This window comes from Oryza brachyantha, chromosome 2, assembly GCF_000231095.2.
Source record: "Oryza brachyantha chromosome 2, ObraRS2, whole genome shotgun sequence".
Lineage (NCBI taxonomy): Eukaryota > Viridiplantae > Streptophyta > Magnoliopsida > Poales > Poaceae > Oryza > Oryza brachyantha.
This window is the reverse complement of record NC_023164.2, coordinates 3,679,090-3,706,365: the sequence shown is the minus strand read 5'-3', so window position 1 is coordinate 3,706,365 and position 27,276 is coordinate 3,679,090. Positions and strand designations below refer to the sequence as shown.

General features: G+C 41.3%; 2 protein-coding genes across 2 annotated transcripts; one reads left to right on the top strand and one right to left on the bottom strand.

Moving 5' to 3' along the window:
• Positions 1 to 13,137: 13,137 nt before the first annotated feature.
• Positions 13,138 to 19,546, bottom strand: LOC102699929 (protein FAR1-RELATED SEQUENCE 5-like). The gene is made up of 3 exons (XM_040520352.1): positions 17,254 to 19,546; positions 14,173 to 14,194; positions 13,138 to 13,166 (listed from the first exon to the last, which is right to left on the bottom strand). The coding sequence occupies exons 1-3, from the start codon at positions 18,796 to 18,798 to the stop codon at positions 13,138 to 13,140; spliced, it is 1,596 nt and encodes a 531-aa protein (XP_040376286.1). The 5' UTR covers positions 18,799 to 19,546.
• A 2,835-nt stretch (positions 19,547 to 22,381) lies between these two features.
• LOC107303500 (gallate 1-beta-glucosyltransferase-like) lies at positions 22,382 to 24,025 on the top strand. Its single transcript, XM_040521111.1, has one exon. The coding sequence runs from the start codon at positions 22,500 to 22,502 to the stop codon at positions 23,934 to 23,936; it is 1,437 nt and encodes a 478-aa protein (XP_040377045.1). The 5' UTR covers positions 22,382 to 22,499; the 3' UTR covers positions 23,937 to 24,025.
• The last annotated feature ends 3,251 nt before the right edge of the window (positions 24,026 to 27,276 follow it).

The following is a 27,276-nucleotide window of genomic DNA, read 5'->3' as shown; positions in this document are numbered from 1 at the left end:
TTATCAGAATTAAGTATAGATAGTTATTTGATCGTTTATCGGAGATACGCCTAAATAGACAAGGACTTTGGGATCCAGGACGCATGCTGGAATTTATGCGTGTGTGAGTGGGTGTAGAAAGGCAAAGCACCTGCACTTTGTAGCCGCAATGCCGCGCAGGTAGATATACGTGCCGCGGGTGAGGAGGCGAGGAAGACGCAAGAGTTGTGGGAGTTTATTTTTTTATTTTTGGTTTTTCGATCAAAAGACGAAAGAACATATTTACAAATAAAAATAATTTATAAATAAAACTTATATATAACAATTTAAAAATAAAAACAGAAAAATAAATTATGATGAAAAACTTTAAAATCATCTTAAAATTTAAGATCAAAAATTTAAGTTTTAGCTTATAAATATGAGCAGAATGGAAAAAAAAACGAAAACTTCTCCGGCGTCTTAGTTAATTTGATCCTCGTGGTTCGGTTTGTAGGTTTCTGAAGCCCACGCAGCAGGAGGCGCGGAGAGACGCTCATCGGCGGTCGGTCGTCGCCGGCTCGCCGGCGAACTTTTGCCACGATCGAATGAGATACGAGGAGCCGCACCGCATGCCGCCGCGGCCGCGGAGATGCTCGTGGTCCAGGCCGCTGCCGGCGGCCATGGCGGGGATGGATTTTTACAAATTCAGAGATTCTATTTCAGTAACACGAGCCTCTGCTCTCCAGTTTGTTGCCTTCAGAAACAAGATGGCGATCTGAGATCTCACCATGCCTCTTGAGCTAAATTTTCAGGTGAGTCTGGCTGCAAATCTGAAAATCAAATGCAAGAAAGTGTAATGGCCATGTCAAAGCACTTTGTGAATGTAATTACTGCAAGGGTGTTAGTGATCCTGCTGAATTTTATATTCAGGTTCAGGTCTTCTGAGAAACTCTGAGCTTGGCACGTCTGCACCTATGATATATTCAGTATCTCTTCCTCGATCTTGTGAATGAATTTGAGCTACTACCTGCAGATGAAAATAATTGATGCTTCGGGTAGTGAAAATGTTTTCGTGCGCTTAATAAGTTTTGGCTGTCGGAAACATCGATTATTCTTGACCGGAGGGAGTATTGTTTGTCGTCTTAATCAATACCAGCACACGCCAAGTCATTTTCTTCTTCATCATCATCAGAAGAAAGCAATTCTGCTTCAAAATTTCGTTTTCCAAATTGTGAAACAAGATCACAACAATTTTTATTTTTAAAAAACACCTTAATCAACTCGATTTCGTATAGCCCAAAGGCCCGTTTCTCACGATGCCAATGGGCTCTTGTATATCACAGCCCAGCTAAAACAAGCAGCATGTGTAGTAGTTATTTTGGAGGATTTTATTCAGTTATCGTAATTTAATATCCTGCAAAATTCGTGAGTTCTTTTCTTCTCCTTGAAGGTGGAGAGTCAACACCGCTTTACCTTACCAAGTTACCATTGAACAGTATGTTTTGTCCTCCACCCTGGTAGCTATCACCCTCATTGTTTGCATATGTTTTAAAAAAAACCAAACAACGTATTTACATATAAAAAATAATTATAAATAAAAATTTTATGTACATGTTCCTAGCATTCTAGAAAGAAAGACTGAAAAAATATTATGATAAGAAAAATCAAAATTCAACTCCGAATTTAATGTTATAAATTTAAGATTTAACTAAAAACATCAGCAAAACGAGAAAAATAAGACCCTATTTTTTTTTGGACCACGCGGGTAAGAGCAGGAATCGAAGGCCTGGTTGGTGGTGGCCTGCATTTCATATACTGCACAGTATATTTGTACGACTTATACATAATCATATAATTACACTCTAATTATACTTTAATAACATTTGAAATTCCATCACTCAAAAAACTGTAAAATATCATATAGTTAGAACAAAGGAAAAACAGGACGTCCCTTATCTAGCGAGGGGTAGTTAGGGCTTAGACGAAGATACATTTAAATGAGAGGTGTTAGGTGAGATAAGTGATACTTAAAAAAGTTATTTATTCTAGGACAAGTGCTTTTAAATCCAAATGGTTATTATTTTGAAACAGCATGGGTATTGTTTTTATTTATTTGCCGTGCTCTATTTACGAAGTGGCCTATTAAGCCAACATTTCATCATTATTAATATTCCAACTAAAATTAGTACTAGCTCCCCCTCCCCTAGAAAAGATTACACATACACATCCACAATTATATCTTGTATTTCATTATTTTTCCAAAGTTCTTTTTTTGAAAGCCGATTTTTCCAAAGTTCTATCTATCCTACTCCGTAGGTCTCACAAATACGTAGTACATATTAATCTACCAATTTTAGGCCAAGTTTTCTTTGCGGAGTTTTTTATTTTGAAAACTCATGTATTATTCAATATAGAAAGCGAGCGATGTTCACAAATCTCAATAGAGAGAAGATTGCCCTGGGTGACAGGCAGATACGCATACAGAATAATTTGCAAAAATACCCTTAAAGATGGACAAATTACAGTGTCCTAGAGATAAGCAAACACCTCCTGAAGAAAATAAAAACAAGGTTGAGTGCAGAAGATAGCTCCAAGTCGCAAAGTTGAAAGTGGAAGCGGATCGAGGAAACATGTGAAATTTCAGCCAAATCTTGATGGTGCTCCGTTGGGTGACAAGCGCTGCGTTTTTTTACTCAGATTATTCTTATATTATTTTTGATTTTTACACGTATATTTCTTAAAGGCTAAACGTTTCCCGAGCTATTAAAAAAAACAAACACGGGATACTCGACGCATCCCTATACCCTCAGTAGTACACACGGTTATGATTTTTTACGTTCAATTACTCCCTCTAATCAAAAATTTGATCAATTTTCTAAAATTCTGATAATCAAGTTTAAGTTAGAATAAGTTTTATAAAATCTAACGAATTTATGATATTGTGATAGTACTTTTTGAAAAAAATCCATGTATACATTTGTTTTGCATCCATACGGAACATTTAAGAAATTATGTATTAATGGTAAAAGTTTATCAAATCTTATTCTAAGTGATAAATACGTTTGACCACTATGTATTTATATTTCAATGTTACGGCACTAACTGCATTTGTGGCTATACGGCTACATATCTCACGTCATCACTCTTTAGTAAAGCCCTGCCAGCTCAAACGAAAGGGTAAAAAGTACTCAAAATGGCGTATGAGCAACACAGGGGGTCATCTTTTGTTTTTTTTTAAAAAAAATACCAAAGGATATATTTATAAACGAAAAATAATCTAAAAATAAAACTTTTATATACATGCTCGTTGCGAGCTACTCCCTTCATCAAAAAAAAACAACTTTTCAGTTTTTTGTCGAGCATTTGACCATCCGTCTTATTTGAAAAATTATCAAGAAATTTTTTAAAAAATAGTCACATATAAAGTACTATTAATGTTATATTATCTAATAAAAATAAAATTATTAATCGTATTTTTTAAATAAGATGAAAAGTTAAATATTATATCTAAAAATAGAAAAGTTGATTTGTTTTGGGACGGAGAGGGTAAAAAGTAAAAACTAAGGTCGTAAAATAAACTATAATAAAATAATTCTAAAATTGACTCTAAATTTAATATTAAATAATTAAATCATAAGTATAAACAAAAGCGTGACAATGTCAAACTGGCCCAGAATAGTGTCACGTACGCCGTCGCAGTCTCGCAGATCGTTCTTGCGTGATGTGTGTTCTCTCTCTGTCCGAGTGTGATGCCCAGCGCATGGCCTACCATCTGCCGTCTTCTCGAACTTAAAACAGCCAACGACTTGCCGTCTACAGCCGTCTCTCCATTTCTTCTGTGCCAGCCGGCCGTTACCTACTTTCTCTTTAAAAATATTTTAACAGATGATACTATTGTCTTTACTATATATATATATATGTTTGATTATTTGTTTTATTAATGTAAACTTTTATAATTATTATTTGTTTTTGTAGTGATTGAATTTATTACCCAATATATTTTAATTTTATATTTACACAAAATGAATAATCAAATGTGTGATAAAAAAAATAACAATGTCGTCTATTAGACCGGGAGGGTAGCATAGTTCGAGTATATTCTTCCCAGTTACATCTGCTGAATACGCAACCGAAGAACGAGGAGGTATACGCTTGTCACGATGCAGAACATCTGCATCTATATTGACTCAGTTCGGCAGCACCTACAAGTTAACTTAACCCCTTCGTATTCTACGCGCATGTTTTTCGAACTACTAAACGGTATATTTTTTTATAGAAAAGTTCTATAGGAAAGTTATTTTTAAAAATCATATTAATCTATTTTATATTTTTTTAATAATTAATTAATAATTAATGTTTTCCATATCAGATAAGTTAACTTATCACCCCATCAACAGAACGCGGCTTGAGAAGAAATGTATAATAGGCCCCGTTCAGTTTGCAAAATTATTCTGTAAAAGCATCCCATCGAATATACGGACACACATTTGAAGTATTAAACGTAGTCTAATTACAAAACAAATTACAGATTCCACCAAGAAACTGCAGGATAAATCTTTTGAGTCTAATTAATCCATCATTAGTACATGAGGGTTACTGTAGTACGTTTGGCTAATTACGTACTAATTAGGCTTAAAAGATTCGTCTCACGATTTCCCCCATAACTATATAATTAGTTTTAATGTTCATGTATATTTAATGCTCCATTTAGGTGTCTAAAAATTTGATGTGATGTTTTTGGAAAAACTTTTTTTTGGAAGTAAACAATGCTTTACTTCCTCCATTTTTTTAGCTTATCACTATTGACTGCTATAGTATTGTAAAATTGACCACTAGCATTTCTTATTAGATGAGTTGATTGTGATTAGTGGATGTTTAATAATGTTAAGTATATAGTAACATTCTGATAACGCAACATTTATTTAACTATTTAGAGTGTTCTTCGAATTGTCAAGGTGGTAACGTTTTTAAATATGTAGCACAATGGTGACAGATATAAAAGACCATAGGGAGCATCTATCCATCTACTTATCTATACAGTAAAAAATAATTCACCAGGTTCGCTGTAGAGACACAGAATTTGACATATTAATTAGATAAAAAAAAACGAGTTTAACTATTAGATTATGCTGGACTATATTAATTATAACGATGTAGGTTGATTTATATAGTTGTATACATAATATAGAACAATTGTATTCCTATAAACAAAAACTAATAGTTAAGCTAACAGTTATAATCAAGCCAAATGTACCTTTATAGAAAAAATACAATGTATAAAAATAAAATTTAGAGTTGTATATGAAATCTAACTCTACTTTAATTTTCAAGCATCACACAAAAACTACAATTGTCAGGAAGCATTAATACAAGCAATTGTCAAGAAACAATCGTTATGTAATTATCCCCTGCAACAATTTGAGGACGGAGGGACTACTAGCTTTTATCCTATGAACAACAAGCATCACTAACTACTATATTTGTTCATATTTATAAGTATTTTTAGGATATTTAACAAATACAAAGGTTAGCTTAAAAAAACTCCTTTAGTCATTTCAATGATCAATTCATATTCCGGAACAGGATTCCTGTAGTAGTATGGTGCTATTGTAAGGGGGTATTTAGTATACCTCTTATCCATTGGATTAAAATGGATGGTCGAGATTTATCTCTACAGCTATTGCTACAGTTGCGAACATTGTTTTGGTTACTGTTGCTACAATATTTGTGCGCTATTTATATCGTTGATTTATTGTTTTTCCTCGAATGAAACCCATTGATTCCCTTTCCATGCAACCACTATAATGCTTGGAATAACGAGAGTGAATGCAGAAATACTATTTAGAAAATTCATGTCCTGAAAATATTTAATATACTTTGGACAGAGGAAGTAGAAACGATAGGAATCATTAATACCTACAATTGTCAGGAAGCAATCATTATGCAATTATCTTCTGCTACAATTCACATGATGCATTACTAATTGAAGTGCCCTTCTGCTACAACTGAAAACAAGTGTTAGTAGCAACATTTGATAGCAAGCATTACTAATGCAATCATAATATGCTACAATTGTGATCAAACATTCAGAGCAAGTATAATAGTACACTATAAGTTGGCTATAAGCTGACGTGGAGGAAAGAGGTAATGAAAAAGAAGTGAGGTTGGCTCTCATGCAAAAGCCAGCTATAGACCAACTCTAAAAAATACATTAAATACAAAGATAAGAGAAAAAGATAAGAGATAAAAATTATAGCCAACCTTATAGCCAATCTATTATATGTGTTGACTATAACATAAGCTTATAGCTAGTAGGTTGGCTTTACTATTAAACTTGCTCTCATACCAAAAGCAATGATTTTATTTTTCTAATACAGTTATCTACACAGCAAACATTCACATTAATTGTACATCAACAAGCATTCACAATTGGACAGCAATTGACCTAATAAACAAAAATAGTTCCCACTCCATTGATCCTAACGCAACAGAGAAGCCAAAAGAAACTTTAGGATTTCATAAGAGCCATATATCATATCCCTCGGCAACGGCTTGGAGCGTGGCCATCACCTGCCGTTCATGCGGAGCTCAACGCGTCTGTCTTTTCATTTATACTTATATTTATAAAGTTAAAATTTTAAATTAAAAGTAGATTTTAGATTTATTTTATCATAATTTATTTTTTATCTTTTAGATTTCTAACAACACAGATATAAAATTTTTACTTACAAATTATTTTTTATTTATAAAATTTTTACTTACAAAGAACGCAGAGCCGAAAAGGGCGAGTCTAGTATAGCAAATAACCCAAATTCGAAGGCTTTTTGGCGGAAGCGTGTCGGGACGACGCAGCCGACAAATCCCGCCGCGAACGCCGCTGCCGAGGTTGATGACAAGCACTGCACTGCAGTGTTGAATAATAGAAAATAGAAGTTATCTGATTTGTAAAAGCTATTTAATGGTATAAACGATGAAATCTATGGTTTGTTTTAAATTAAAAAAATCTTTAGAAACATGAGATAATAAATTTATATATAGAAACCTTTGTATAAAAAAATAACATTTAACCACTAAAATAATAGCGTATATCATAAAAACAAAGGAATAATATGCACCATAAAGGAAGGCAGCCATAGGTCCATAGCAGCCAAAAGGAAGGCAGCCATTAAGGTGGTGTTTAGTTGGCGAAATGAAAATTTTTGGATGTCACATCAGACATTTGACCGGATGTTGAAAGGGGTTTTTGGACATGAATGAAAAAATAAATTTTACGGCTGGCCTGCAAACCGTGAGACGAATCTTTTGAGCCTAATTAACCCGGCTGGCCTGCAAACCGTGAGACGAATCTTTTGAGCCTAATTAATCCGCCATTAGCGCATGTGGGGTACCGTAGCACTTATGACTAATCGCGTACTAATTAAGCTTAAAAGATTCGTCTCACGATTTCTGACGTAACTGTGCAATTAGTTTTTCGTTTTATCTATATTTAATACTTTATTTAGATATCCAAAAATTTGATGTGATGTTTTTGTGCGAAAATTTTTGGGAACTAAACAGACCCTAGTTGTAGTTACAAGTCGAGTTCGTGCACACCTGTACAATCATGTCTTAAATCTTGATTAGCCAAGTGGCGGCAAACGTAGGCCATCAACTCATCATGCTGTTTGTGTGAAAATTTTTGGGAACTAGACATGCCCTAATTGTAGTCACAAGTTGAGTTCTTGCGCACCTGTACAATCATGTCTTAAATCTTGATTAGCCAAGTGGCGGCAAACGTAGGTCATCAACTCATCATGCTGTTCTTGCACAGATGCGCTGCATCACAATTCAGGCCCTATTTAGTTTCTAAATTTTTTTTCTCAAAAACATCATATCAAATCTTTGGATATGTAAATGGATCATTAAACATAGATGAAATAAAAAACTAATTGCACAGTTATGAAGAAATCGTGAGACGAATCTTTTGAGCCTAATTAGGCCATGATTAGCCACATAAGTGCTACAGTAACCAACATGCGCTAATGATGGATTAATTAGGCTCAGAAGATTTATCTCGTAGTTTCTTGGCGGCTGTAATTTATTTTTTTATTTGTATCTAAAATCTTCTTTCGACATCTAATCAAACATCGACCTGATATTTGTTTCAAAAATTTTTAGAATCTACACACACCCTCACACTGCCAACTTGCTGCCCCAGCAACACGCAGCTCTCTCTCTCTCTCAAACGTGAAAGAACGAGACCGATTGCTCCGCTACCGATGATCACGAGTGCGTTAGCTAAGCTGCTCCTACTGACGATGACGATGATGCCGCGCTGCACCGTTCGCAAGTGACGTATCTAAATTGTCTAATCAGCGCACGTATAACGAAGAAAGCTATTAGCATATAATTAATTGAGTATTAGTTTTTACAAACTTGAAAAATGAATTAATCTAATTTTTTAAACAACTTTCATATAAATTTTTTTTTCAAAAAATACACCATTTAACAGCTTAAAAAGCGTGCATACGAAAAAAAGAGAAAAAAATGTTTGGTCGGTTTCGAACGCTCCTTGCAACCTGCATACACCGGCACGCCCATTGATCCGCTTATAACGAATTTCATTTTCGAGTTTAACTTTTTTGAGCTTGAAACAAACTTATACTACCTCCGTCATTTTCTAGGTTGTGTAGCATATAAGGGGCATCTTTTCGTTTTTTGAATGAAAAAAACCTAGATGACATATATCCAAATGAATAATAATTTATAGATAAAACTTTTATATACGTGTTCTTTAGTGATCTAAAAGTCAAGGTTAAAAAATAGATAGTAATAAAAACTGTAAATTTAAGATTGAAAATTTAAATTTTAGCTTATAAGCAAAGCAAAAGCGGGGCTTATACACAATTTGAATTATGTAAATGATTATATTTCTATAATAGAGATATATAAGCAGAAGTGAAAAGACGAGCTGAATGACTTTTTAGGTTCCACCCCGATAGATTGTAAACACCATGAGAGTGATTTCCATTATACTTGCTCTGGTTTTTCATTGACTTTTAGATATAAGTTTAATAATTCATCTTGTTTAAAATTTAAATAATTCTTAATTATTTTGTTCTTTATCAATTAATAAATTTTAAGAATGACTCATAATTTTTTATACTTGCATAATTTTTTAAATAAAATAAACAATCAACGTGGATATAAAAAGTCAATGGTATCGAATAAAAAAATAGAAGTACAAACTTAACATAACCTTAAGACTACTAGGCATTTTCGTTAGCTCCAATGAGCTGACTCAAGCATTGTGGCAGGGAGGAAAGATAGGAGTACTACTTAAAATGTATGGACAACTTGCGCACACATCTTGGTGTATTTTTCACCGTTTGTATTTTGCTCACACATACAATACATCATTATCATATTCTTTTGCCTGCAATGTTATGCATACACGAAGCAAAAGTAGAATTACAGACACATGGTTAAAACTTAGAGACCAGTTGATGTGCACTGCAACTATTCTAAAACTTCTAGCTTATAATTTGTTTTCCAAAATAGGTGACTTATCTACTTATTTCTTGTTTAAACTAAGTAGTACAAGATTACAATAACACTTGTTTAATTTCTTCACATATTTTCTTATCTAGATTAGTTATTAACCATTCCCTGTTTAATTCTATCTAATTACATAAAATTCATGTTATTTTTAGAAGTTCTTATATTTTAAAATAGAGAGATCAATATTTTTGTAATGCCACACCACTTTCATCATCTAGCTATATGTGCACTCTATATATAGAGACAGAATGGGAAAAACAAACATTTTTTCAATCTGCACTGATTTTTTCTATAGTACGGGAATACCACTATAATAACGGTTACAATGAAATGTTTATATTTGTTATTGATAATTTTATAATAACGATTCAAATCAGTAGTAAATTTGTCACATAAAAAATACTACCTAGTTCTAAATATAAATATTTCTGATATTGAATCTTGTAGTAAAATATAAGCAATTTTGGTACATACTAATCGTCTCATTAATAACTTTCTATTTAGAGATATTTTTTCTATTTTATCCCTACCTATCCTTCCACTCATTTCCCTTTCACATTTATTATGAAGTATTATAGTCTTTTTCCCTAAATTTAATCTATATACAAAAAAACCTAGAAAAAACGTACATCTTAGGACACAGAGTAACAGAGAGTGCATGCTCGTAGCCATGTGCCGCCTCTTACGTCCACGTAGGTATCATGTCGTCCTCGATCCTCCACGCCCAGTGAGTTGGTAGCTCGTGAGGTCGCCCGCTCGACAGGGACTTGGATTCGGTGACTTGGTTATGGCATGGCACGCTGTGACATTGGAGCGATCTAGAGCGTTCAAATCTAATCGAACGGTCCACGGCGCCGGCCCACCTGCAGGCTCCGATTTCACCACCCCTCCGTTTCCAGCCGCCCGACGCCGTCTCGCCCCAATCCACCTCGCGCGCGCTCCCGTAGTCGCACTTGCATCACCACCTCGCTCGCGTCAGGCCGCCGCGACGCTAGGGCGGAGAGGCGCCAGGCCGCCGCGAGTGCGGAGGGGACCGGCCAAATCCCACACGCGCGCTCCCCCCGTGGTCACATCGCCACCTCGCCGCTTCGCCTTCCTCGCCCGCGTCAGGCCGCCGCCGGTAGCTGGGAGCCGCCGCCGCCACGCTAGGCCGGAGAGGCGCTCAGGCCGCCGTGAGTAGGGAGGGGACTAGGCGGCTGCCCCGCAGCTTCGCCTCCCTCGCCCGCGGTTGGCGGCCGCCGCCATGCCAGGCCAGAGCTAGTCGGGAGCCGCCGCCGCCGCGAGTGGGAGCTAGTTTAGAGTTGTTGCACTATTCAGAATCTCACCATTCCCATATAAAATCTTTAATTATGCTATAACAGTGACAGAAATCAAGTTCCATCCTTATCTATGTGGTTCAATTACTGGAATGATACCTGAGACGTTCATGGTTGGCACAAACCTCTATTTGCATATTTTGATTTAGTCTGTCCTGCGTTACTTTGCAATCAAATTATCTATATGCATTCACTGTATTCCATTTCTGTTTATTCATATCATCAACAAGTCACTGATTTTTAACCAAGTGTTCTTTCTAGCATGCTCTAGCGCCTGCAGCTGCAGCTCTATATTTACTAGAACTTTAGTAGTGCAGGGTATACATTAGCAGTTACAGCAACTAATGCAGGCCAATTAAGCAAATATCACCTGTAATTTTTTCGTACATTGTGTCTTGATTGTGTGAAATGAGAAATATATCTTGTTTATCTTGTATCCATGGCAATATGGCATTTCAAACAGATTAAACCATGTGAAAATTGGCCTATGCAATTGCTTCAAGTGACTGAACTGAACTTTCTGAGACAAAATAATTTTCAGGTTTAGCTTGAATTGAAGGGAAATCCAGGACAGGAGTTGCCAGTGTCTAGCTACTTACAATCAGGCTAATATCAGTGGCGTCGAAGCGAACACCATGACCCTTGGCGATGGAGGCGGACGGCCATCGGGGTGCTGATGGAGGCGATGGTCTTCGTATCTGTTTAGCTGGTTTTTTTTAGCAAAGGGCAAATACCTCCATCTCCATTAGAGGAATGCAAAGATTCTTTTACATTTGTTTAGTTGTTTGTTCTCTAAAATTGCTGTTTAGATATTTAGTTGTTTGTTCTGTATCTCCAAAATTGCCTTAGGCTGTGCTGTGCACTGTCCTGAAACAATTGATTTGATTCATGTATACTGTAATTTGAATGAATGAATTAATGAATAAATCAGTAACTTCTGTGATGTTTTTCTCTGAAAAATTTGACATCATGTCCCCATAATTGGTGGATGGATTCAGACAATACAGAAAGGCATAAACAACCATATAGAAGTTGATAAAACTTGGAGCATTCAGACATCACAGATACTTGGAAACAACCATATAGAGAAGTCGATAATGTTGTGAGATAAGTTTTTGTATCGTACATGTCATTCAAACTAGTATGTGGAGCATATAGAAAACTATTCCAAGAGTAGGCCATATTCACTTGTACAATTTGGCCACAAAATACTATCGTTGGCCCTGTCCAAATACTAAACAGAGACCACAAAATGCTATAGTTAGTCGTGTCGAAAAGGCATCTAACCATTCCTGTCCAAAAACATGAAACTATCATGTACAAAAACCATACAGCCATGCTATCCACAAGCCATCTAGCCATCTTGCAAAGACTAGAACAAATCTTCATCACAGAGAATATCATCATCACAACTTGGTGCTGTCACAAGCTGGGTAAAATCGCCAATGATATTGTATTGTTGAAGCTCCACATCTCTTTCTTTGAGGCTGCCATCATCCTTAACTTGTACCTGTGGTTGTAAAGCATCATTTTTCTTTTGTTTCTGCCAATAAAAAGTCAATTAATTAGTTAAGCAATTTTTTACAACAACATACAGAGCTGAGCAGCTTGCATATGTTATACCTTTACTCCCTTTTTTGTTGGTTTTGCAGATTTAGGACCGTTGCGCTTCCCCTTGCGTAGCTTATCAATCCAAGTTCTAGTTCTCCTTGACTTGTTTGACTGAACCTCCTTCTTCTTTAGTTGTGCAACACTAAGCAAATCATCTCCTTGTTGCGCATTTGGGTCAATATTTTCTTTGTCCTCATAGGGCTCATATGTGTCACGCCCAGAAATTTACACCAAATTTCTGAACAATAGCATGTATTAAATCTCGGTCCAGGCATCAGCCCGAGTACACACTATGACAAATTAATACACAGTTCCACGACTTAAAAACAAACAAAAACAATTATCTATCGAAATGCAGCGGAAAAGGAAAACAAACTAAACCATCTAATCTTCAGCTTCAGCTGGTGAAGACGGCTCCACACCACAGGCACTCTCGACGGCGGACTGAACCTTACTTCAACCTTCGGAACAACCTTCTTCTGACACAGGCTCTGGCATTTGCTCTGGTGGGGGAAAATTAAGCAAGGCTGAGTACAAACCACCGTACTCAACAAGTAACACCCAAGAGGGGGAGAATAATACATGCAACAGGGTATCAAGGATAGGCTAAGGTTAACTTGCACAAAAGCTGCAGTAATTTAGCAAAACAGTAGATAAAATAGACTGAAATAAAAGTAAAGTAACATTTAAAATAAACATCCACTGTCCAACGTTACACCGCGTTGCGATAGGCCCAGACCGCTATCGAACGTTACACCACGTAGCGACAGGGTCAACCCTCTGTCCAACGTTAAACCACGTTGCGACAGACCCAAACCACTGCCAACGTTACAAACCACATTGCGCAGGGTCAAACCAGTTCCAAGATTAATAAAATTATTAAAGAGGTTCAACTAATCCCAGTGAGTCTGTCGGTTCGCCCAATAACCACGGGCACGGCTATTCGAATAGTTTTACTCTGCAGAGGTGTACAACTTTACCCACAAGACATGGCTGCCAAGCATGTTACCATGCCCCAACGTATCACCACGATACCTCAGTACGGAAACCATGATAAGACCTTTCACCCAGCCCTCCCTAGACAATCGCACCACACTTCAGGTTTCACCCCCTCCTTTACACCAAGTCGGGCAGTCCCCTCTTGTGCCTTGGTAGATCCGGAAGCAGGAGAAGCTTTCGTTACACCACGATTGCCCGTCCATACTCCATCACGCCTACCCTTGCCTGGGTACGTCGAATAGGGACAAGCTAGATTACGAGTCTCACCGTTGCCCATTCTGGCTTGTGGTTAGTACGTGTAATACCTTCAGGGTTTCCTGAGAACCGGTCCTTAACTGCCATGGGCACGACACTCAAAACCATGCACCCACAGCCCACCATAAGCAATATTTTAGTTGTATTAATCCACCTCGGGAAATGAATAATGATAACAACCATTGAAGGTGTACCAAAGTGCAACAATAATTAAATAATAATCGGTGAGCTAGTTGAACTAAGCATGGCTAAGCTTTGACTAACCCTAATTCTAGTCAAATTAACCCTGGGATGATAATAATAAATGGGGATCAACGGATATATTGGTAATTGCCCAATAGATAAATACAATAAATAGGTTTGCATAAAACAATGCATGTTTGAATGTAAAAGCGGGGAATTTCATAAACATAGGTTCAATATGATCAAAGAAGGGTGCCACTTGCCTTGCTTAGACCCACGAGGAACTTCGGCGACGACTTCGAGAACGAACGGCGCTGCGACGGGGTCAAAACCTACGACAAACAAGGCAAAACAAACAAAACAGGCTAAAAACTACTGAAAAAGAGAAAAGAAACTATTTTTAATGGATTCTTGATAATTTTATGAATTTAATGAAATTTGAATGGACCTAAACGGAGACTAGATGAATTACTTATGAATTTTAGAAGTTTTCTGGGTTTTTTAGCTAAACAGAAAAGTCCTAAATCAATTATTGCGCAATTAATGGGGCTGCTGACGTTAGCGAGGAGAGAGGAGGCTGACGGCTGACAGGTAGGGACCACCTGTCAGTGGGAGAGAGGGGGAAGTGGGCGGCTGACACGCGGGCCCAGGGAGGGGAGAGAGGAGGCGGCTGGCGGGGTGGCGACTGACGGGTGGGACCCGTCGGTCGGCGACCGTGGAACAGAGAGGAGGGGAGCGGGGTCTGGCCGGGAGAGGGAGAGGGGCGGCGACGTCCGACGGCGGTGGACGGCGACCGGCGGAGGACGGCGCCCGGCGACGAGCGGCGCGAACCGGCGGGCGGCGGCGAACGGCGACGGCAGCCGGGAAGCGGGAACATCGGCGTGCGAGCAGCGGCGGAGCAGAGCGGCGGAGACGGCGAGGGCCGAGGAGAAAAGGAAGGTGGCGATGGCGATGACCGGCGGCACGAGGGCGTCGACGTCGGCGACACCGACCGGCGACCGAAGGGCGACGACGGTGTCGGCGAGGAGGAGGCAGAGACCACGGCGGGGTGGCGTGGCTCGGAGCGGCGGCGGAGCAGAGCGGAGGAGGGAGAGGGCGGCTGAGCGGCGGCGGAGTTGTGCGGAGCGGCCAAGTGGCAGCGATAGAGGAGAGGAGAGACGGCCTCGACGGCGGCGCGGGGGCAGCAACGGCCGGCGACGGCTCGACAGCAAAGCGGCGGTTGGTGGTCGGCGGAGGCGAAGGTGGTGGTGGGCGGAGGGGTGACGGCGACGCAAAGATGGCGATTGCGACGAAGTGGGGAACGGCGGCGTGGAGACACGGCCGAGAGGGAGAGGGATCGGGGCGGCGCGGCGGTGGGTCAGCCGGCGGCGCGGGCGCGCACTGGTGTGGGCGGAGGGAGCTTAGCGACGGCGTCGCGAGGGTGACGGTGATGGGATGCGGCATTCAGCCGGGGAGGCGGCGACGGCGCAGCAACGACGGCGTCGGCGACGACGTCGGGCGGCGACAAGCGGGCGGCGACGGCGACGACGGCGCGACGACGACGATGGCGCGACGACGACGACCGGCGTCCGACGACAGCGCGTGGCGCGCGACCGAGCGCGGCGCACGGCGACGACGGCACAGCGGCACAGCGACGGCGGGCGGGCGCGGGAAGCGGCCAGAGGAGCTAGACGGGAGCTGGAGGAGCGAGGTGGCGTCTGCCAAGGAGCGACGCAGCCTGGCGGCCGAGCGGCGGACGCGACCGGAGCGGCGGCGCACGACGACGGCGCAACCGGAGCAGCAACGACGGCGCGACGAGCGCGGCGGTGCGGCGAATGGCGGGAACGAGCGGCGCCGGCGAGGCGGGGACGACGGCAAGCGGAGGGGCGACGGCAACGCCCAAGGCACGCACGCGCACGGCGGCGGTGGCGGCGACCTCGGCGGCATCCTGCGGAGAGGAAACGAGGGCAGGAGGGGAGCGGAGAGGCTCACCGGCGATGGGAATGACGGCGACAGGTCGGCGAGGAGGTGGGACAGGTGGCGACGTCCGACGGCACGACGGCGACGACCGGGCGATGGGATCGGGGTGGCGGTGGTGAGGTCGGGAGCGGCGGCGACCGAGTGGCGAGAGGATGCGCGGGCACTAGAGATGCCCGCCGGCGACGACCCGGGCGGTAGCAAGTCGGCGACGGCGAGGCGGAGGTGACGACGCGGCTGGACGGCGACGACGGGCGGCAGAGGGCGCAATCGCACGTCGGCGGCGAACGGCGGGACACAGCGGCGGCTTGGTGGCGGGGGGGAAAACAGCGGCGACGCGGCGGCAGGGAGGGGATTTATAGTGTGGCTGCGCCGGCTAGGGCGGGACGGAGGTTGGAGACCGAGTCGGCGACGCGGCGAACTCGGCGGCGGCGGTTGCGGTGGCGGAGCGGCGGACTCGGCTGGCGCGGTGCGGCGCGGGCGCGGGCTGGGGCGGAGGCGGGGTTTCGGTCGCTGACAAGTGGGCCCCACCTGTCAGTGGCGCGAGGGAGGAGGGAGGCGAGACGGACTTCGCCGCGGCGCGGGCGGACGAGCGGGCGAGCTGGGCCGAGGCGGCCCGGCCGGGAGGAGCGCGCGCGGGGACGGAGCGGAAGGCCGGCTCGGCTGGGCCGGCCGGGCGGGGAGAGGTGGGCCGGCTCGGCTGGGCCGGCCCAGGAAGGAGGAGAGGAAAAAGAAAAAGGAAAAAGAAAAGGAAGGGAGGAAAATTGGACTTTGGCCCAATTTGAGAAGGAGGGAAAAAGAAAGGAAAAATGAGGGAAAAAGAAAAAACCCCATTTTTGCCAAATTTTAAATTATTTTGTTTGGCCAAATTTTATACTTCTGCAATTTGAATTTAAATCCAGTTAATCGATTTGCGAGCCTCGATTTAATTAAATTAATTCCTTTTAGAGGGATTTTTCCTGAGTTAATTAAACCAATTGTTATTTACGAATTTCTTTTTACGATTTAGGCTTGGGACAAAACTCCGGGCGTGACAATATGTGCCACCAGCAGATAGTACATTGAGCTTCTCCTCTAGCTGTGTACAAAGGCAATCAAGTGCATTTTCTAACACTACACAACATTCTAGAGAGTGAGTTACTTTATGTGCCAAATTGTGAAACTTATGAGACAAAAACTTGTACTGTAGTTGAGCTTCCAATTTTGGATTTGCTACCACATTTCTTCCTTGCCTATCCTGTATATTTCCATTCCGTGCCTCTCTAGTCCATCTCTTTACGATGTAATGTGGTGGCAATTTTTTTATATTCATTAGATCAAGAACTTTTAGACCATGTGCACATAAAATTCCTATCCTTTCAAACATTCTACAACTACATGAAGCTTTTTGGTTTAGAGGATCAGCGATCACTGTGTACTCCACCTCTGAACTTACCTCACCAAGCAAACTCCCAACTACAACAGCATAGTTGTGTTCTCCATCCAAAACTCTAGCGCACGCAGCCATGGATCTTTCATATTCGCTTTGGAAAGCTTCAAAAATCACTGGAGTGTACACTTGGCTAGCTTGAACCAACATCGGCGTGCACATTAGTCTTCTAGGTAGCTTCTTCCTTGCCTCAAATTCAGATTGTAGTTCCTTATCTCTTTTCTCTTGCATTGACCTTTCAAAATGCTTAAGAAATCGAATTATATCAAAATTTGATTTCAAATGGTTCTTCAATGCATTGTTGAAGCTCTCACTTAGCTGTGTACTTCGCACTCCTAAACTAAAGACATTTCTCATATAACATTCAGCCCATTTCTCTTTCACCTTGTAAATGCTATCTAACCATGTTTGCTTATGAACTTTGGATCTCAAAATCTGAAATGCCTCTTCAAATGATGCCTCATCTTCGTGGCCAAACATACAAGCACTGAAATCAGAGAGAACATGCGATTCCTCTTCACCTTCATCTTCCTCTTTACCCTTCACTGGAGATAAATGCTTCACAGCATTCTGCATTATGTGAAAGGTGCAGAGACCATGATATGATTTTGTGAATACTATCTTTATGGCTTTTCCCATTGCTGCATCTTGATCCGTGTAAATAGTTTTAGGTTGCTTTCCATTATGTGCAGCTAGAAAAGTCTCAAACAACCATGTAAATGATGCTTGTGTTTTATCAAATAGAAGTGCAGCACCAAAAATAGTGGTTTCTCTAAACTGATTGAGCCCAAGAAAAACACCAAATGGCCTATATTCTTTGTTTGTCCCAAAAGTTGTGTCAAATGTGACAACATCACCAAAGTGTGCATAGTCAAGAATCATCTTTGCGTCAGCCCAGAATATGTTGGTAATGTGCTCCTCACAATCCAGCTGCAAAGCATATTGGAAAGATGGGTTCTCAACAATTTTATCATGAAAATACATCAACATACTTCCTGCCTGTCCAAAAGCCAATTCCCTTTGACGGATGCTTTGCAAATAATTTTTGCGGTCACGACAAGTGTAGCTAAGGTTAAGTGGTCCTCCAACTTGACGAGTGGCCAACTCATGGGCAGCTTTTGGCCTAATACCAGGATCATCCGCTGTTTCTATTTCAAAAGCTTGGAGTTCTGAAATTTTGCGTTGTGATTTCATCAAGTGGAAGGTCTCTGGCAAGTGCAGTGGATGGTTGTGTTCAATCACAACATCATTGACTTCATAATTTCCTACACCTCGATCCAATGAAATAACCATCCGAGCTTTGCAATCAGTTCTTGTTTCAGCTCTAAAACACCTTGTCACATGTTCCGTTTGCCTTTTTGTTCGATGACCCTCATTGGAACAAACATATCTGCATGAAGTCACCTTACTATCCATTTTGCTTACATTTGTGCATCTTTTCCTCACATCAAAGCCAGTACGACCGCCATATGCCACCCAAAATAGCCAACCCTCATCTGGATTTTTGAACCTCAAACCAACTTCAGGTACCTTCATATCAACTTCTGCCATTGCCTTCCACAACAATGAATAGCCCGGTACTCAAATTTCTGAATTTTTTTTCAAACTATAGTAATCAGAACATCTATTTCATTATGGCGGCACTATTCTGTTATTTCATTATCTCAACCACAACATTCTGATATAAAAATGATTCACACTTGCGGGGACAATATCTGATAGTAGGTCTGCTCATCATATTTGAACACATATAGATAGTAACATTTGCCTAAACACAAACATCCAGTAACTAGAATTTAGTATTCAATATTTGCTCCATTTAAGGCTAAGATCCATTAATCCAATTGTGGATTTTAGTAGCTTTCCATGTTATCCTAAAGAAAAAAAAGCTGTAAACACTCACTTGCAATCTTCATATGCAGATGCTCGCCTCGCTCTGCTAGTCCTCCTCCCCAAAATCCTGGTGCTCCGGCGGCAGGGCAGGGGCCTCAGCCCCCGGCCTCACGGCGGCCGGACTGCCTCCCCAATGACGACGGCGAGGGGCCCGCTTGCCTCTCTAGTGGCGACGGCAAGGCAGGCGCCCCCGCCCTGGCCTCGGCTGGTTGCCGTGCTGCACCTCCCCGGCGTCGGTAGTCCTGCTCCAAGCGGGGTTGGGACCTCCGTCGGCAGCCCTGCTCCGGTGTGGGATTGGGACGTCCGCAGGACCGGGCGCGCGCAAGGGGCGGGACTGGAGCGCGCACACACGAAGGATTTGGCGCGGGCGAGGTCATGATACCATGACTGGAGCGCGCGAGGACGATTTGGGCGACGGCGTCGGGCGGCTGGAAACGGAGGGGTGGTGAAATCGGAGCCTGCAGGTGGGCCGGCGCCGTGGACCATTCGATTAGATTTGAACGCTCTAGATCGCTCCAATGTCACAGTGTGCCATGCCATAGCCAAGTCACCGAATCCAAGTCCGCTCGACAGCAGCATCCCCTACCGCCGAAACTAGTGGATCCAATAGCAACTTTGCTTCTCCATCGCCTTCTAGAGAACCAAACCAGTTCTCAAGGATTCTCTCGGAACTGGATCTCTCCCATCAAATTAAGAGAAACTTATCGCTGATATGTGGACCCAACACCTCTCTAGTTAAATATATAGAAACTCATCGTTGATATATGAGCCTAACACCTCTCGTACCCATATGTCAGCGACGCCGGCATGAGACAATCGATTGGATTCTCTCACCCATGCACGAGTACTCTCCCTATTTCTAAATACTACGGTTAGTGGACTCTCTCCGTGTTTCAACTTTAACTAGCCTTTTGTTTATTCTTGAGTTAAAACTTATTTCTTTTAGTTTTATATTTAAATCACCGTGAACACATATATGAAAATTTTATATATAATTTATTACTCGTTCGTAAATATACTGTATATTTGACTTTTTCCATGTTGAAAAATCAAACAACGAGTCTGGTAGAGTACGATGAAGTGGATATTTAAGACGTCATACCCTTTCTCATGGCAGCTTGTGTAGCGTGGGGTATATGTATACACACATCATTTTTTTTCTTTTGGAAAAAATGAACGACAAAACTTTAAAATAAATAGTGTTCATGGTTAGCATGGACCCCCGTCAAGCTATACCTACCCCTCTACATTTATTTCAAAATATAGTTATTTTTTCACCTATCTACTTATCTCAACTAATTTAAACCGATTTTCAATTAATTTTCTTGCATACATTCTGCTCAACCAATCACAATATTTATCTAATCATTTGTATATATTTTCTTCAGATGCATAACTAACTTCGAAAATACTTATATTTTAGACTATGGAGAAAATACTTATATTTAGGCCACATTTAGCTCCAAAAACTTTTCTCACAAACATCACATCAAATCTTTGAACATCTAACTAAATAAAACATTAAATATACATAAACATTAAAACTAATTACACAGTTACGTTGGAAATCGTGAGACAGATTCTTTAGCCTAAGTAGTCCATAATTAGCCATAAGTGCTATAGTAACCCAACTATGCTAATGACGGATTAATTAGGCTTAAAAGATTCGTCTCGCGGTTTTCAGGCGAGATATGAAATTTGTTTTTTCATTCGTATCTAAAAACCACTTCTGATATCCGTTCAAAATGTTTGATGTGATCTTTTTGCCAAAATTTTTTTTTACAACTAAACAGGGGGGCTTACAATGGAGGGAGGACTCCTAAACCGAGGGAGTACAGTACTTTCAAACTATTATTATTACTTCAACAGGTTGCAGCCTCCTTGCAGTAAAAAAAAAAAAAGGGATTGCATTTATTTCTCATGGTCAGCCTTGTATACTACAGTGGAGTATGGCATCACATGAATGGCAGGAGGTCCATGAAGTCAGCAGGAGGGTAGTTGTTGTGAACTTGTGATTTGTGAAGCACATGGGTGTATCTGAGAGTAATCAACCATCTATCTACGACGATTTGATCCAATAAAATGGTTTATACTCGGGTTGTCAAACAACCAATCTCGATGACAACGCTAATTATTTTTGGATGGTCAAGACGGTTTTTATAATGCAACTTTGATCAACGGTTTATGCAGCAAGATGTTTGGAAAAAAAAAAGGAAAAATAATACAGGGTCAATAATTTTTGGTGGCAGTTACCAAAATTAGTCGAGTTAGTATTTACTGCTTCTGATTTAAAATATAAGTATTTATATGATTTAAATTTTATATCTCAATATAAACATTTCTATTCTAATTCCTGTGATTTTGATTGTTCAATTATTTAAGAGTTATCAGATGTTTACAAATGAAATCTAATCAATTCAAAAGTAAAAAGTTAACCACTAAAGTGACTAAAAATATATCTTTTAACATCTTATTAACTATACTAAATGATTATATTTTAGAATAAAGATAATACTTACTACATTGGTTCTATTATTCATGGTTCTATAACAAGTTTAAACATTCTAATAATGAAATTATTATATTTTATAGAAGGAACGAGCGGTACGTTACACACATTAATGTTATCCCCTCCAACCGTAAGCATTTATTTATATCTGTTTTCAAATAAATCTGACAGGATAATATTAAATGTTTGAGACCTGTTTTTCCGCTTTTACTTTTTTATAAGCCAAATTTTGATTATTTTTAAATCTTAAATTTGAAGTATACTTTGGAAGTTTTTATATTAGTTACACACATATAAAAGTTTAGTCATAAATTATTTTTTATTTATAAATATGATATTTGATTTTTTTTCATGAGTAAACAAACACACCCATTTATATTTTGGGATGGAGTGAGTGCACACATTAATGACATATTGTCACAGTATAAAAATGCATCAGTATATCCATTCATTTGAATTATTTGTTCTTAATTAGGGGCCATGACGCTATTGATACACAAAGTCGCCGTTTTCTTGAATTGCACGATGATAATAACAATATAAAACAAAAACTTCCGCGTTATAGTATTATCTTTGGAAACAACGACCTGGATGATATTCATTTTTAGTGTAAAATAAATAAACCAAAACAAGGTAGCCAATTAAGTAACGCCGTATATTTTTCATGTGTGACGCAATGCCAGACGTCATCGTGTTCATCGTCAAGACACAATTTTTTGGTACTATAAATTTGGCTGCTCACTGACACCACAGTAGAAGTAACAAGCACCGAGCTAGCAAAGATCAGTGGCGCTCACTGCAACACCAGCTCGGAGAAGAAAGATTAGCAGAGAGAGCGAGCTAGCCAGCCATGGGCGAGGGGGCCGCGGCGGCGGTGATGGCGGCGACGGCGAGCGGCGGCGCGCCACACCTGCTCGTCATCTGCTTCCCCGGACAGGGCCACATCAACCCGATGCTCCGCCTGGCGAAGCGAATCGCGGCCAAGGGCCTGCTGGTCACGTTCTCGTCGACGTCCTCCGTTGGCGCCAAGCTGGTGGAGTCGTCCGGCGTGTCGGTCGGCGGCGACGGCGTGCCGCTCGGCCGCGGCCGGATCAGGTTCGAGTTCTTGGAGGATGGGTTCGATGGGGGGGAGCTTGATGCGCTCATGCGGCACCTCGAGACGGCCGGCCCGCCGGCGTTCGCGGAGTTGCTCGGGCGGCAGGCGGCGGAGGGGCGGCCCGTGGCGTGCGTCCTCGGGAACCCGTTCATCCCGTGGGCGGTGGATGTCGCCGCCGACGCCGGGATCCCGTCGGCGGTGCTGTGGGTGCAGTCGTGCGCGGTGTTCTCGCTGTACTACCACCATGTCCATGGCCTCGTGGAGTTCCCGCCGGAGGATGACCTCGACGCGCGGTTCACGCTGCCGGGGCTCCCGGCGATGTCCGCCGCCGACGTGCCGTCGTTCCTGCTGCCGTCGAACCCGTTCAAGAGCCTCACCGAGGCGATAGTGCAGCAGATCCGCACCATCGACAAGGTGAAGTGGGTGTTCGTCAACTCCTTCACGGAGCTCGAGCGCGACGCGGTGGACGCGCTCCCGGGCGTCAATCCGCCGCCGCCGCCGCTCATCCCCGTCGGCCCGCTCATCGAGCTGGAGGGGGGCGAGGACGTGGCGGTGCGCGGCGACATGATCAAGGCGGCGGACGACTGCGTCGGGTGGCTGGACGAGCAGCCGCCGCGCTCCGTCGTGTACGCGTCGCTCGGGAGCGTCGTCGTCCTGTCCGGCGACGAGGTGGCCGAGATGGCGCACGGGCTCGCCTCCACCGGCCGGCCGTTCCTCTGGGTGGTGCGGCCAGACAGCCGCGAGCTGCTCCCGGAGGGGTTCCTCGACGCCGTCGCCGGCCGCGGCATGGTGGTTCCGTGGAGCCCTCAGGACCAGGTGCTCGCCCACCCGTCCGTCGCCTGCTTCCTCACGCACTGCGGCTGGAACTCCACGCTGGAGACGGTCGCCGCCGGCATGCCGGTGGTCGCGTTCCCGCAGTGGGGGGACCAGTGCACCGACGCCAAGTTCCTCGTCGACGAGCTCAGGATGGGCGTCCGCCTCCGCGCGCCGCTGCGCAGGGGCGCCGTGCGGGGAGCCGTCGACGCCGCCGTCGCAGGGCCCGACGCCGACGCCATGCTCTCCCGCGCCAAGGCGTGGAGCGCCGCCTCGCGGGCGGCCGTGGCAGCCGGCGGCTCGTCGGACCGCCACGTGGAGGCGTTCGTGGAGGAGGTGATGGCGCGAGCGTGCGGCGGGGAAGTGGCTAAGGAGTGACGTCACGCGTGGACAAATTCATTAATTACTCCACTATTTTACCACCGGTCAAAATCAAATTAAATTACATAAAGCATCGTGGTAGGTAATAACTTTTTATTTCGTGTCGAACGATTGACTAATTATCTTATTTAAAATTTTTTATGATTAATATTTTTATTATTACTAGACGATAAAATATAAAGAGTGTTTTATACGTTACTAATTTTTTTAAGTTTTTATATAAATTTTTTAAATAAGACGAATGGTTAAACATTGGACACGGCAAAACGAAAAATGAAGTTATTACGGGAAGGAGTAAGGAATAATTAGGGCGCCATCATTTTCATCCAAATTTTGTTTGATTTGATGTTTGTTACGTTGCAGCTTGTCATTATGCAGCTAGTCATACACACACGACACGTAAAGTAAATATTCCATTCCAAAAAAAGATTACTTGTGATCTGTCGTGGCATGTAAAATTTTCAGCCACGAGTTAAAAGAAAATACGTGTAATTTCAACTTGGAATTCATCGCTTCCTTCCATTTTTTTTTGGGAGACGTAGGGGCTACGAAGTTTTGATCGCTACGGTGCAACGACAATTCAGTCAATTTCAAAATACACCCGCACACAAGAATTCAGTGTTGGAAGCAACACGGAAATGTGCGGGTTGATGGAAACCGCATGAATTTTCGACGACTTGTGTCCTGATACACCACCCATCCTCTTGAAATTTTTTTCCAAAATTTGTATCTTTTACCCATACGTTATGACATGATTTTAGATTCACCACACCACTTCTCTTTATTTCATCTATATATGGTAATGAAACCAGTCACCTAGTAGAGGCTACGCGATAAATACTCACTCCGTTTTAAAATAATTTCTATTTTCATTTTTTCCACATGTATCGAAACAGAAAAAATAACTATAAATATTATTCACTCTATTAAACCCTAATACAATTATCCTCTATTTTATCTACTTTGAATATATTTATTCTCAACTTTTAAAATTCCAATGCAATAATCGCTAAAAAAATAAAACTATTTTGGGCTAAAGAAGATAGAGCAAGATGATCATTTTAAGACGGCCAGTATTATTTCTCGGCCGTCACTAATATTTTCTCGGATACTTTAATTAATCAATAAGCATAGTTGCTAACGGTGAGGCCTAGACGTCCACGTACCTCGAGTCCTCGAGAGCTACATTCCAAAAAAAGCTGGCTCTTCTGTGAATCTGCTGCCGGTATCTTTCTCAGATAAACAATTTCTTGATGGCTGCTAGTAGGAGTAGGTGCCAACAACATTGTTTTTCACTGGCGCCGCTGCAATCTGTACGGTATATGCGTTTTCATTGACACCAGCTCTCTTTTCTTGTCCACATAGTTTGGTCTTGTTTAGATTACAAAAGAATTCTGCAAAAACATCACGTCAAAATTTTAAACACATATTTGAAGTATTAAATATAGTCTAATTATAAAACAAATTCAGATTCCGCCTGAAAACCGCGAGACGAATCTTTTGAGCCTAATTAATTTATCATTAGCGCATGTCGGTTACTGTAGCACTTATGGCTAATCATGTACTAATTAGGCTCAAAAGATTCGTCTCATGATTTCTCACATAACTGTGCAATTAGTTTTTCGTTTTGTCTACGTTTAATACTCTATTTAGATGTTTAAAGATTTGATGTGATTTTTTTGGTGAAAATTTTTGGGAACTAAAGAGCCCTTTGTCCGGTAGACTAGAAGGAAGACAATGATGATTGGCTCCTATTTTGCCAAAGGACAAAACACCAACATTTTCCAAGCTCTGCTCGACTACCACCAGCGGCGGATCAAGGTTGAGAGGCTATTACCTTCTTTCTCCTTTACCCCTCTCTATTCTTCTAACCCCCCTCCCCTCCCCTCTATTTTTCATAGGTGATCCAACGTGTAGTGGGCTGGAGCCCCACCAACCTCCACTAGATCTGCCCCTAACTGCCACTACTACTCTTTGTAAGACACAAGGAAGAAATAATCTTTCCTTTTGTCAAATGAACTCTATGTTTAAGTTCTTGATTGTATAATTCTATGTTTGCATAAAAAATTAGATTACTAATTTCAAGCCAAAATAAATATTCCATCCGTCCTAGAATATATCAACTCCCGCAATCCAAAACCTGTTTTAAAATATACTCCCTTCAGTTATATAGAAAAAAACGTGGTCTTCAAAAAATAACTTTCACCACTACATTCTATCACCCATGTATTTTCGCTTCAGCTTATGCTTAAAAACCAAATTTAAAATTTTAACCTAAAATTTGGAGTTGATTTTAGGATTTTTTTCACCGAAGTTTATTTTTCAACCATGGTTTTTAGATCACTAAGAATACGTATATAAAATTTTTATTCATAAATTATTTTTTGATTGCAAATATGTCGTACAATCACCCCTGTTACATTATATATGTAAACATCAACAAATATATGGTTTTTATTAAGCATCTTCGAAGATTAATATATACATATGCTCTCCATATTTCTAAAGTAAAACATTTAACAAATTATTCTTATTTAGTGTTATAGAAGGTTGACCGTAGTTTTGTATAAAACCATAATTATTATGGAACCAAATGGAATATCAACTTACCCCTTCTATTCTATATTTAAGCCATGTTGTATTTATCAAACTTTTTTGAGCTTGGTTAAGTTTATGAAAATAGTAATATTTAAAAATATACTTAAAAAATTAAGTAAACTAATTTAATGTTATAGTTGTTCCTATGTTTTATTAGGTAATTAAAAGTTTGAATCACAATAAACCAAAATAACTTATAATATAAAATAGAGAAAATATATATAATCCAACTTACTCATCTAAACCCACCATACCCATCTCTTATATAATTTCTTTCAATGTACTTACCCCCGTTTAATTTTAATTTAACCATCTTCTTACTCACTACCAAAAACTCCAGAAGCGATTATATTTTTGCGACAACGAGATACAGTATAACTAATCACCATTTCCAAAGTCCAAACAGATAAAATGTTTGCAAATAGAATAATTTTACAGTACTTGAGAAGGTACCATGAGGTACCAAAATTTCAGTATAAAATTTTGGTACCTCTTGTTACCTAGATACTGTGAGGTACTAAAATTTACTTTAAAAATTTGGTACCTCATAGTATTCTCAAGAACCGTAAAATTGCTCTTACAAATATGTAGCAGGCTGCAGCCGGCTAGTTAATTTTGTGCACGTCGTGGCAAGAATAACAAGGCATTATTCGACGATTATGTCCATGCTAGCATATTAGTTTATACTCCCTCCGTTTTTAAATATATTGACCTTTTTATACTTATTTGATCATTCGTC

Bases quoted from the DNA above. Each gene is read 5' to 3' on its own strand.
- LOC102699929 (XM_040520352.1), bottom strand. From the start codon at position 18,798: ATGGCAGAAGTTGATATGAAGGTACCTGAAGTTGGTTTGAGGTTCAAA. The intron at 14,195-17,253 runs GTAAGTTCAGAG...TGTTTGTCGTAG, and splicing joins TTGGGAGTTTGCTTGGTGAG to GTTTTGACCCCGTCGCAGCG. The intron at 13,167-14,172 runs GTTCGTTCTCGA...AACGTTCGATAG, and splicing joins TTTGACCCCGTCGCAGCGCC to CGGTCTGGGCCTATCGCAAC.
- LOC107303500 (XM_040521111.1), top strand. From the start codon at position 22,500: ATGGGCGAGGGGGCCGCGGCGGCGGTGATGGCGGCGACGGCGAGCGGC.